The 13,454-nt window shown below is 34.5% G+C and overlaps 1 protein-coding gene across 1 annotated transcript in view; it reads right to left on the reverse strand.

Annotated features, from left to right (window-relative positions):
* Positions 1–13,454, reverse strand: part of USP33 (ubiquitin specific peptidase 33) — a 56,615-nt gene that overhangs the window by 32,942 nt on the left and 10,219 nt on the right. Inside the window, 6 exon segments of the mRNA XM_036026311.1 lie at positions 2,068–2,137; positions 2,672–2,774; positions 6,656–6,808; positions 8,069–8,131; positions 8,568–8,621; positions 8,821–8,952. Of these exon segments, the coding sequence (XP_035882204.1) occupies positions 2,068–2,137; positions 2,672–2,774; positions 6,656–6,808; positions 8,069–8,131; positions 8,568–8,621; positions 8,821–8,952 (575 nt within the window).

Genomic DNA, 13,454 nt, shown 5'->3' on the forward strand with positions numbered 1-13,454 from the left:
CCCCACATATAACGTCACAATCTAGCGACTGGGGTGCCCAGCCCTGGTGAACACCTAAGGCTCTGCCCCTCACCATAACAGGAGCAACCAGACCCAAAAAAAAAAAAAAAAAAAGAGTGATGGCTCAAATAGAAGAACAAATCAGTGCCCCAGAACTCATCCTTCTGAACGACCAAGAAATAGCTAACCTATCAGATGCACAGTTCAAAACACTGGTGATCAGAAAGCTCACAGAATTGATTGATTTTGGGAGCAAATTAGATGAAAAGATGCAGGATACCATAAAAGAGATGAAGGAATATACATGGAGGAGAGCCAATAGTGAAGGGAAGGAAACTGGGTCTCAAAACAATACAGTGGACCAGAAGGAAGATAAAATCAACCAAGTAGGAAAGCATGATGAAATAAGAATTCAAACAAATGAGGAGAAGCTTAAGAGCATCCAGGACACCTTTAAACGTTCCAACATCCGAATTATAGGAGTACCAGAAGGGGAATGGGAAAAGCACAACAAATTGAGCACATATTTGAACAAATAATAAAGGAGAACTTCCCCATTCTGGCAAAAGAAATAGTCTTCCAAGAAATCCAGGAAGCTCAGAGAGCCCCAAAGAAGTTGGACCCAAGAAGAAACACACCAAGGCACATCATAATTACATTAGCCAAGGTAAAAACGAAGGAGAGAATCCCAGAAGCAGCAAGAGATAAGGGGACAGTCACCTACAAAAGAGTTCCCATCAGACTGTCAGCTGATTTCTCCAAAGAGACCTTACAGGCAAGAAGGGGCTGGAAAGAAATATTCCAAGTCATGAAAGACAAGGACCTACATCCCAGATTGCTCTATCCAGCAAATCTCTCATTTAGATTGGAAGGCCAGATAAAGTGCTTCTCAGATAAGGTCAAGTTAAAGGAGTTCATCATCACCAAGTCCTTATTTTACGAAATGCTAAAGGGACTTATCTAAGAAAAGAAGGTAAAGAAAAAACATGTATAGTAAAATGACAGCAAACTCACAATTATTAATAATCACACCTAAAGCAAAACCAAAAGAAACTAAGCAAACAACTAGAACAGCAACAGAACCACAGAAATGGAGGTCACATGGAGGGTTAGCAACAGGGGAGTGGGAGGAAGAGAGAGGGGGAAAAGGTATAGAGAATAAGTAGCATAGAATGTAGGTTGAAAATAGATAAGGGGAGGGCAAGAATAGTACGGGAAATGTAGAAGCTAAAGAACTCGTAAGTATGACACATGGACATGAACTAAAGGGGGGGGGGGGAATGTGGATGGGAGAGGGTGTACAGGGTGGAGGGGAGTGAAGGGGGGAAATGGGACAACTGTAATAGCATAATCAATAAAATATATTAAAAAAAAAAGAAATGTATACATTCCCAGACTTTCTGCAAAAGCAAGTGCCCTATGAGAACTTACAGGAGCTCTATGAGAAAGAAAGAGTCAATCCTGGTCTCATTTTTTTCTACTAAATTCATTCAAAATTGTATATGTAAAAAAATTACCAGTTATACTAATATCTTTATTTTATGCAATAATCTACTTTTAAGAAATTATATACCCATATCTGATCTTTAGCCCTATTTTCCAAAATTAAAATGCTTTATTTCTATTCTTAGTAAGTTAACATTATAACATTGGATTAATATTTAAGTTAAAAATAAAGGCAAGATACAACAAGGTAGTGTAATAGGATTTAAGCTCTGCCAACCCTACCCTAACTGTAAACCTCAAGACCACATTTCAATAAAAGCTGCATGTGGAAACCAAAAATAAATAAATAAATAAATAATAAAAAAATATAAAAATCTCAAACTGGAGGAGGTATGTTCTCTCTTGCACCAACCCATTACCATTGGTACACTCCCCTATACTGTGAGTAATAAACAGTATATCCACATCAGCAAGTCCACCAGACGGATTTTTCGGAACATCACAAACACTTAAGCAGCTCCCCCATTTGGGGGTCCTGTGTTACATTACGGCAGCATGGTCTTCTGCTCAGAGTAACTTTAAGAGGCTATACAACCAAAACAAAATTAATTTTTTACTTACCAATTAGAAAGAGCCTGTAAAGCTGCATTCATATAACAAGTGTTGCCAATATTTTTCAAACCTGTTAGACCTATTAAGACAAAATATAAATTATATCATCATTCAGCAATACAATGACTCAATTTTATGTGTTTAATGAATATGTAACTATGTATGTTAGTTATTATAGATTCCAAATTATGTTAAGAAAATACAAAATACATTATGGAAATACAAAATAACAACTTGAACAACTCAGATCAGACTTTAGCTAAAGTGTTAACTTTCAGATAATCATTTAAATATACACTTAAAGAATTAAAATTTTCTACATCAATTACAAAACTGGAAATTTGCACCAAATTACATACAGATAGTTTATACTGAAAACTGTGGGCTGCAGTAAAGGGATGCCAGAGAAGCCAAGCATCACTCAAAGGTGTCAGTTTGCTTTTTTTTGCAAATATAATTTTAGTAGGCCAAATATCAAAATTCTTTTTCTTTTTGTAATTATCATCTGTAGAGTTCCTTTCACCTCTAGATTTGGAAATTTTCACATTACACAGTTTACTAAAGAAATAGGCAGTACCATACAAAGCAAGGTTACACAGGAAAATTATTTTACCTCTTGCCTTAAGTTCATCTTCTTCTTCCACTTCTATGTCCAGATCATCAAATACAGCAACCAGAGGAGTTTTTAATGTTGTGTTACTTGGTATTTTAAAATCCTTAATAACAAAAAAGATAGTAGTCTTAAATAAGTCCTTAGGTTAAAACAAAATTAATTTTATCTCATATACGCCTACAGTCTAAAAATTAAGAGATGTTATCCTAAAAGATGTTATTTTAAGTAAAAAGTCAAGTTATCAATTAGAATAAAATTAACATTTGTGAAAGTAATAAGGATCTATACTAGGTAATCGCATGTCACTCTACCTTTACTAACGTGTATTTGAAACACAAAGCCATTTGTGACTTTTCTGAATTTAAACACAATTCAACCCAAATCAGTAAGGTCACGTGACAGCCTAAAAGATCTAAGTGCACATATGTTTTGCTAAATTTTTTTACAGAAAAAAATACTAAAGCTTTTCCATCACAACACACTAACTTATCTACAGACTCCTACAATCTGTTGTTGTTTTTTAAAAAAATTTCCCCGTTTATTTCTTTAGAATAATTCTTTGGAGGAGGCCCATAAATACACTGATGTCAGTATACAGTAAGTGTGTTATTTCACTATAGCTACATTAGCTTTGGATGTTATTGATGCTTGTTACTAATTTTGTATCCTGGTATGTATATAAAATAATGTATTTGTTTTAAATAGTGATAAAATACTCCAATATTAATTCCCAAGAATTGGCTTAAGTCAGAGGTTGCACCTGGTGACCTGTTGGTCCAATGGCAGCCTACATCATTTAACAACAACAATAACAAGAACAAAGCAAGCAAAACTTTGAGCTAAAATTTTAAAAGTCAGGAAGCTCACATAAAAGTCAGATTTTGCAAGTTCTCTTACAATGGCAGAAAATCAAAGTACATTTAGTTGGAAAAGGAAGCTGAGTAGCAGCATGCACTTTACATGTGCTCTGTCTGGCTCTGCAACTTAGAGCTTTATTCCACCTTTATAGTGCATGCATATTCCCTTACATTGACCTAAAACTTTATACATCTACTTTATTTTCCTGGCATCCATACATACTGAACGTTTGAATAAGCCCTATATTCCTATTTTCTTGTAAGTAAATATGGAGAATTGCAGGAGGTTTTAAAAAATCATTTAACATCTTACCCTTGGAAAAAATTTCTATTTGAAAAATCTTAATGAGATTTGAATGGTTTCCAATACTGTTATTTTATAACTAATTATCTGATGAAACTGAGTCCAAACAATGTACAAACTTTACCTCTAAAAAATCTGTACAAATAACTTTTTTCTCTACTAATTTCTTCAACAATGAATCATTAGGAAGTTTCATGAAATTAAATTCATGTTTTTAGTGTACTATAAATATAACTCACCAGAGAATTGTTTACAAGTCATCAGGAAAATATCAGTACATTTATTCAACCAGATTTAACATTCACTAAGAGTTTGCGATCTCTTTTGGCAGAAATGCCAACATATGGCTGTTTTAACTTACTTTTCTTTAATGAGTGGTGACTATTTTCTCAATGTGTTTTTATTTCTACTTTTTTTTGAATTATCTGCATTTATTCTTTCAGCCACCTTTTGAGTACTGCCCTTACAAAAACTGTTATCAGTTCCTTATGTGATAAAGCTTTTAGTTACCACATTTTTTAAATAATGTAAGAGTGTTCAAGAAAACTTATTTTCAAACTATTAGGACACTAAAAAAAAATTTCTGAAGGATAAATAGGCATCGATGGGAGAAACTAACAGTGGTGATTTATTAACTAGAACCATTCAACCGTGAAACTAGAAATGCAACAAGTGTACCTTGTCTGAAACCCAGTCATCTTAAGTTATATAATGTGTGAGGCAAGCAACTTATTATTACACATGTCTACTATCAGAATGTAATACAAAGGTACAACAGAAAAGTCTGAGAGAGTTAGTATTAAGGACAAGTATAGAAATATAATAATAACCCCGAATAGCTGCTGCAATTTTGAGAAAAAAGAGTAAAGTAGGAGGGATCACAATACCTGACACTAAACTATACTACAAGGCCACTGTAATCAAAACAGCCTGGTACTAGCATAAAAACAGGCACATAGACAAATGGAACAGAACAGAGAGCCCAGAAATAAGCCCAAGTCTCTATGGTCAATTAATATTTGACAAAGGAGGCAGCAACATAAAATGGAGTAAAAATAGCCTCTTCAACAAATGGTGTTGGGAGAACTGGACAGCCACGTGCAAAAAAAATGAAACTTGAGCACCAACTTACACCTTATACAAAAATAAATTCAAGGTGGATAAAAGACTTAAATATAAAACGTGCCACCATTAAAGTCCTAGAGGAGAACATAGGTAGGAAAATCTCAGATATTTCACGAAGAAACTTTTTTACTGACTTGTCCCCTAGAGCAAGGGACATAAAGGAAAGAATAAATAAATGGGACCTCATCAAAATTAAAATCTTCTGCACAGCCAAAGAAAACAGTATCAAAATTAAAAGAGAACCAACTGTATGGGAAAACATATTTGCCAATGATACCTCAGACAAGGGTTTAATCTCCAAAATATATAAAGAACTTACAAGACTGCACTCTAAGAAGACAAGGAATCCAATTAAAAAGTGGGCAAAGGACTTGAACAGACACTTCTCCAAGGAGGACATACAGAAAATCCAAAGACACATGAAACGATGTTCAATATCGCTAGCTATCAGAGAGATGCAAATTAAAACCACAATGAGATACCACTTCACACCAGTCAGAATAGCCATCATAAACAAAGCAACAAACAACAAGTGTTGGAGAGGTTGTGGAGAAAAGGGATCCCTAGTGCACTGCTGGTGGGACTGCAGACTGGTACAACCACTATGGAAGGCAGTAGGGAACTTCCTCAGAAAACTAAAAATGGATCTGCCTTTTGACCCTGCAATTCCACTGCTGGGACTCTATCCTAAGAATACTAAAACACCAATTCAAAAGAACCTATGCATCCCAATGTTCATAGCAGCACAATTTACAATAGCTAGATGCTGGAAGCAACCAAGATGCCCATCAGTAAATGAATGGATCAAAAAACTATGGTACATTTACACAATGGAATTCTATGCAGCAGTAAGAAAGAAGGAGCTCCTACCCTATGCAACAGAGTGGATGGAGCTGGAAAACATTATGCTAAGTGAAACAAGCCAGGCAGTGAAAGACAAATACCATATGATCTCACCTTTAACAGGAACCTAAATAACAAAACAAAGAAACAAATAAAATGTAACCAAAGACACTGAAATAGAGGACAGGCTGACGGTGACCAGAGGGGAGAGTAGAAGGAATTTAAGGGGTCAGTGGGAAGGGTTCACAGGAACAAACTTAAAGGACACATGGGCATAAACTAAGGGGAGGGTGGTAATGGGAGGGAAGTGGGGAGGGGTGGGAGGGGGGACTGGATTGGGAGTAAAAAGGAGAAAACTGTATTTGAACAATGATTAAAAAATAAATAAATAAATAAATAAAATAAGTTCACAATAAAAAAAAGAAATATAATAATAGGAGGGGGGCTGGATTGGGAATAAAAGGGAGAAAACTGTATTTGAACAATGATTAAAATAAAATTAAAAAAGAAATATAATAATAGATATGAAGAAAAAAACAACTCATATGTTAATTAAACCATACAGAGCAAATGATGACTAGAGTTAAGTTAGAAGCCAACTATTCTAATTTTTTTATTTCCCTTTTCCTATTTTTTAAATACTTACCTGAGGATACGTATATTGATTTTTTAGAGAGAGAGGTAGAGCGGGAGAAGGAAAGAGACAAACAGACACAGACATAGACATCAGTGTGAGAGAGAAACATCGACCAAATGCAGGTTTGGTAGAGTTCTTTTAAATTTCAAGCTACATGACAAATTCTGAAACTATTTTCTGAAAATATGTAATATTTTTATTAAATGGATTTAGATTACCTGAACACTGTTTTCTTGTGTTTGATGAAGCGGTCTCACATGAGGCAATGAAGGCTGAGTTCCTAATTTCCTATCCAAAAATACTTCTTTGCTGCAAGCATAACACCATACTCGAAGAGTGGTAAGGTTCACAGTTAGATAATGCTTTGTTTCCTATATAATTTCACAGGAACAAGGAACAGGAACCATAATTAGGTATAACTGAAAATATTTCAAAAGGGCATAGAAGATAAACTGCTGATCTTTGATGAATAACAATATACTCAAAAGAGAAGAGTTAAATTCAAACACTAAAAAATATTCTTTTGATAAACTGCTAAAGTATAGTGAATAGTAACAACATCTAAGCCTACTTTAGAAGTTATTCTATTGTCATTTTTCACTGCTATTCATAAAAATAAAACACAACAGTGTAAGACTGCTTTGCTGTTAGCAAATAAGCATAATACAAGAAAATAATTGACAATAATACAGTAACTATTCTAGAAGATCAGACTAGCAGAATATACAGAATATGAGTTAAAGCAGTGGTCCCCAAGCTTTGTAGCATCAGGGACCAATTTTGTGGTTTCACAGAAGTAGGTGACAGGGGCAGCAGTAGGAGGAGGATCTCAGACGAGTTAAAGCACCAAACAGCTCAAGTAATGATGAATATGTCATCTTAGATATATAACAGCCTAGCCTTTCTCAACTGTATTTCTGTAACAGAATTATACCCTTTGTAAAATGATTTGAGTAACTATTTTCTCACTGCTCCCAAGAATGGTACATTGCACTACCATTCTAGATGCACAGAAGTAAATTAATTAAGTACAATGATGTATTGGGGTATTCAGGTTTAATTAATTCATTTGAGAAACCCTGATTAAGAACAGTTGATGCTGTGGACATCAATGTGAAAAAAAAAAAGGTTCATTCTCAAGAAACTTAGTGTTTAGAATGAGAGCTCTACCTAACACAATAAAAGAAGCACACCAGAATTACACAAGAGCACCAAAAAACTAGGGTGAAGTAGAAAGGGAACTCCAATTATGAGGGTGTGCAAGAAAAGGTAGTATGAGTTTAAATCTGATGTTAGCCAGGCAGTGTCATAAACCGAGGCACCCAATCTTAACTACAGTCCCCACTTCCTCTTAATAGTCCAGCCATCCCCTCTGTATCTATCAGGAGGTGTACATCAGGAGGTATTCTTAAATCATTACACTTGACTACAATCTCTTTCTCATATTGATATTAGCAATTTCCTTCCCCAGGTTTTAAAGAATATAAAAGCTAAGCTTTAATTCATCTTATATAAAAAAGGGCATAATTTCAAATTGCAACTTCAATTAATAATATTGTATTTGCTTTCCCTCTCCTTCAGATTTAAAAAAAAAAAATAAAACCTTGCATGAAATTTTTCTATATACATACCTGAGAATGTATGGTGCTGTGATCTACTTGTGATTCACCACAGCCAACATATGAACATCTATTCTGTAAATAATTATAAAAAAGGAAAATAAATATTTTATAACATGTCACATTACAATAATAGCATTGCAATTATATTTACAACTAAGTTTTGATCACATTTTTAACTTAATGTTTATCTGACTTTATATAGTTATTTTAACTAAAAGGTACTAGGCACAGAAGAATAAAAGAATATTTCTAAGCTTAAAAGTTATGTCACCTCTCATAAAAAACAAGTGTGAAATATTTCAGTGATTTACCTAAAACTCTATGAAAGCACTGTATGTTAAAATCCAATACTTGAAATTTAATTTTTGTCATTTCAATGACATTGTCATTTCAAATGTCAATAATGTTCATTTATAAAATATTTTGTGTCAAAAAACCTTCTAGTTTTCCTTATTCAGATATAAATTTAAAAAAACAAACATTTGAAAAGAAACAGATATATACATACCTCCAGGCACGCCCAAAGATTTGGTCCTCTGACTTTACAATCCTGACAAGCACTCTATGAAACAAACATCACACAGACAATACTGTCATTATCTTGACACAGCCAAACACAGAAATGTCACTAATAATATCATATACAAACAATTTAGGCTCCTGAACACAGAATACTATAGTAATTTATTTAAAAAATACATATTCAGGATAAAAATGAATATGAGTTTTAAGGAAGGGAAGAAAACCTATTATTTTCTTACATGAGATTTTTGTATTAAATCTTCTTTTGTTATTTCACCAACTGAATCCAAATGTGGACAATGATTTCGAAAACCTGACATTTTGTTACAAATTTTTTCCTGTTTCCCAAGATTTTCCACATAAGGTAATACCTATGGAAAAAGATGACCACAAATTAATTTTAAAGTGCTGATATATTAAAATAAAAGATAAAATAAGCATACAGAAAAGTGTATTTTCAAATATACCTTGAACACTGAAAATTTCTCTACTAAATATTTTATTAAAATTGACACCTGTGAATCAATGTAACTTTGTTTCTCCATTTTCACTACATTTCCCCCTTTCTGTCTCTTATTTTACTTTTTAGAGATAAATAAAAGGGAAAAATTCAAGGTATTCAATTTAGGTATTTTATCCTTCAAAAAGAAAAAAAAGATTAACCCTTAGGCTGAAATAGAAATCGAAAAGAAAGAAAATTTAAATGGATGTGTCATTTTCACACCAGCAGCTGTCCCTTCTGATGATACAAAGTACGCTGTCTGGTATCCTAGCAATAGACCAGGATAGTCACTGTATATCAAAGTTTCTCAGCCTTGGCACCATTAACACATTGGGCCAGATAATTTTCACATGATCCTTTCAACAATCTTGAGGTAGGTACCATTTTCTTTATTTGCACCTAAGGCTAGAGGCAAACTTGACTGAGTTCACATTGTTAACATTCTAGCAGAACAAGGATTTGAATTCACCTATATATTTTATGGGTAAGAGCAAGGACTCTGAGTCAAATAAACCCCAGGATACCATTAGAGGAGAATGGCATACCACTGTTATAGAGTTGTTATTATAAGGATTAAATGAGGTAGTTGTACATATCACAGGTGAGGGGGGTGTGGGTGCACACAGTACTATACATACACATGTAAATAAAATGTTATTAGGCACTCTGCATCATCTCTTTATACAGTGTTGTTTTTTTAACATGACCAGTAAGGTCTGATACCTCCCTCCCCCATGAGACCACCACTTTAAGACTGACGTAGTTTCCCAAATCAATTATAATTTTCCCAGAAGTTTCCTCAATTCCATCAAAATAAACAGAAGGCAAAGTGTTTTCCAATACCAATCCATTTAATTTCCTCCAAGACATCACAATATTATAAATATAACTTATTAAGAAAAAGAGTAAGGGGAATACTATAATGTCACTAAATTTTATCTCCACTATAAATCTTACAAATTATAGAGCTAACTGATATGGAGAGTGATTTCCAAGTAAAAGTCTCAAGTCTTATTTTGTATCTCACCATCTTCTTCAGGCTATAAAATCATTTTTTAACTCTTATTTAGAAAAAAATTTTTTTAATCCTCATCCAAGGATATGTTTACTGATTTGTATATGAGAGAGAGACAGACATTGATCAGTTGCTTCCCATACATGCCCTGACTGGGGCTCAAACCAATCTCCAGAACTCTTCATCTTGCTAAAGTAAAGCTCTACAGACATTAAACAGCAACTCTCCAGTCTTTGTCCCACCACTCTTAGCAACCACCATCCTACTTTCTGTCTGGGTACCTCTTAAGTGAAATTAGACAGTATGTTTTTTTGTGACTGGCTTATTTTACTTAGCATAATGTCCTCAAGGTACTCCCATTGCAGCATGTCAGAATTTTCGTCCTTTTTCAGGTTGAATAACATCCAATTTTATGTATATATCATGATCTGTTTACCCATTGCAGGACACTTGGGTTGCTTTTACTTTTTGCTTATTGTGAATAATGCTGCTATGAATATGGCTGTAAAATATTTCCACAGGTCCTGCCTTTCCATTCTTTGGCTATATAACCAGAAGTGAAACTGCTGGATCATATGGTAATTCCATTTTTAGTTTTTTGAGAAATCATCATACAATTACACCACTTCATATTCCCAGTTTAATGCACAGAATTCCAATCAATTTCTTCACATCATCCCCAACACTTACTTTTCTGTGATTTTCTGGTTTCCTAAAAGAGAAGCCATCCTAATGAGTGTAGGGTGGTACCTCACTGTGTTTTGATTTTCTTCTCCCTAATGATTAGTAATTGTGAACATCTTTTCATGGGTTTGTTAGCCACTTATTTATATACCTTCCTTAAAGAAATGCCTCTTCAAGTCCTCTCTGTCTTTTAATAGGGTTGTTTCCTCTTTTGTTGTTGAATTTCAAGGAGTCCTTTATATATTATGTATATTTAATTCCTTATTACATATGATTTGCAAATATTTTCTCCCATCCTGTAGGTTTTCACTCTGTTGATTGTGTCCTTTCATGCAGAGAAGTTTTTAATTTGATGTAATACAATTTATCTATTTACTTTCGTTGTGTGTGCTTTTGGTGTCATAACCAAGAAATCACTACCAAATCCAATATCACAAAGTGTTTCCCCTATGTTTCCTTCTAAGAGTTTTAGTTCTTATCTTCAGGATTTTGAGGCATTTGAGTCAATTTTTGTATGTGGTGTAAGGTAAGGGTCCAGTTCATATTTTTGCATGTGGACACACAGTTTGCTCAATACCCTTTTGTTGAAAAGACTGTTTTTACCCACTGAATGGTCTTGGCCCTCTTGTCAAAAAAGACAAAAACAAAAAAAATTTTTGATGATATACAAGGTGAAGCAAAAGTTGGTTTACAGTTGTTTGTATAGAAAATAGTATAATAATTAATAAATAATAATACAAGAATAAAAATCTGCTTCATTTACTCACAGCTATACACCTTCTTTCACCCTGCCCTATGTGAGGGTTATTTTGGGGGTCTCTGTGCTACTCCATTAGTCTATATATCTGTCTCAGTGTCAACACTGTTATTAACTTTCTTATGGTATCCTTTATCATCAAAGGTTTTCATTTTTATTAAATCAAACATATCTCTTATTCTATAAGGGCTTCTGAGTTTCTAACCTTTTTATATAAAGTTGTAGAATAACCTTAAATATTGTTTTATAAAGCTTTAATCCATCTGGAGTTTATCTTAACACAGAATCCCAATTTTATTTTCATCCAGATAGGCAGACAATTGAATTAGTATCAGTTATTATATAATCTACCCATTTCCCACTGAATTGTATTATCTTTACCCTTTATTAAATTTGCACATGGTATATTTTTCTGGGTGCTCCACTCTGCTCTACTAATCTATGTCAATATCATATTAATCTGATACAGAGGCTACATAGAATACTTTGATATTTTAAGACCCTTCACTATTACTCTTCACAGTTCCCTTAGCTATTATTCTGAGTACACAAAAAACATGATAGTTTTACCTCTTATTTTCCAATATTAATAACAATTATTTAATCATATTGTTTTAACACACTTACTGAAACGTCTAAAACAATCTTCAGTATAATAGTAATTATAGGCATCCATGTTTGGGTCCTCATTTTAATAGTTTTGCCATTTAGAAGATCTGCTATTATTTCCTTCCATTCTTAATTTACTTAGTTTTTTAAAATTAGAGAGTCTTTTTTTTAAAACAGCTTTATTGAATTACAATTTACATAACATACACTTCATCACTCTAAGTATGCAAGGATGACAGTTCAATAATATTTTAGTAATACAGAGTTGTACAGCCATCACCACAATCCAGTTCATTTTTTATCACCTCCAAGAATTCCCTTCAGTGCATTTGCAGTGGAGGGAATCCTGTCACCACTCCCAGCCACAGGCAACCACAGATCTTTTGGTTTCCATGGTTTTTGTCTTTTTTAGATAAAATTAGAAATGGTCTTGAAACTTTACCAGATGGCTTCTCAGCAGCTACTGATGGCTTACTATATCCCTTCATTTGTTAATATAATCTATTACATTAACATTTGATACATTGGTGTAATGTTGGGTTAAATGTATTATTAGTTGGTTGATTCCTATCTAGATTCTATTTTCTAATAATATATTTAGAAATGTTGTATTTCTAGATGTAATTGATGAGATTGACTTTTTGGGTAGCATTTTTACCAGGGATAAAAATATGTGTGCTCAACAGAATACATTGAGTAGTTCGGCATCTCTTATACTACAGAACTGGGTTTTCTTTTTTTCTTTACTATGGAATTGTTACTGGGGAGAATCTGGTGAGATCGATGGAGAGTGCCCTGAGGCAGCAGGAGAGGCTGTGGAGTCATGGCTGGGTCAGGAAGCGCCAGAGGCAGGCAGAAGACACAGCCAGTGAGACACATTTCCGCACCACCAGATAAAGGGTAAAGACACACTGTGGCTAGAAACCCTCCCCACCCCCACTACTCAGATCATGGCAGCACAAGGAGGAGGCAGAGTTGTTGCGCAGGCTGATGAGCATGAAGGGCACTAGCCTGGACTGGCTGGGAATATGGACGCCTTCACTGTACATAGGACTTTGGTACCAGACTTTTAAACAGAAGGCTTGCAGGACTCGCCCCTTTTAAGGGAAAAAGGGGCAAATCTCTGGTGGGCTGTCTTGAGCCAAGGGCAAGTGCCTGCTGGGCTGCACCCTCACCAGTGGCTGCCCGCAGGACTCTAAGGCTCTGAGCAGCATAGGTGCTCAGACTGGGCCATTTCTCTCACTTTGAGATCAATGCACAGACCTACCGTACAGAGCATTTGCCAGCCCTAGAGGCAGGAGCAGCC

Source organism: Phyllostomus discolor, chromosome 5, assembly GCF_004126475.2.
Source record: "Phyllostomus discolor isolate MPI-MPIP mPhyDis1 chromosome 5, mPhyDis1.pri.v3, whole genome shotgun sequence".
Taxonomy (NCBI): Eukaryota; Metazoa; Chordata; class Mammalia; order Chiroptera; family Phyllostomidae; genus Phyllostomus; species Phyllostomus discolor.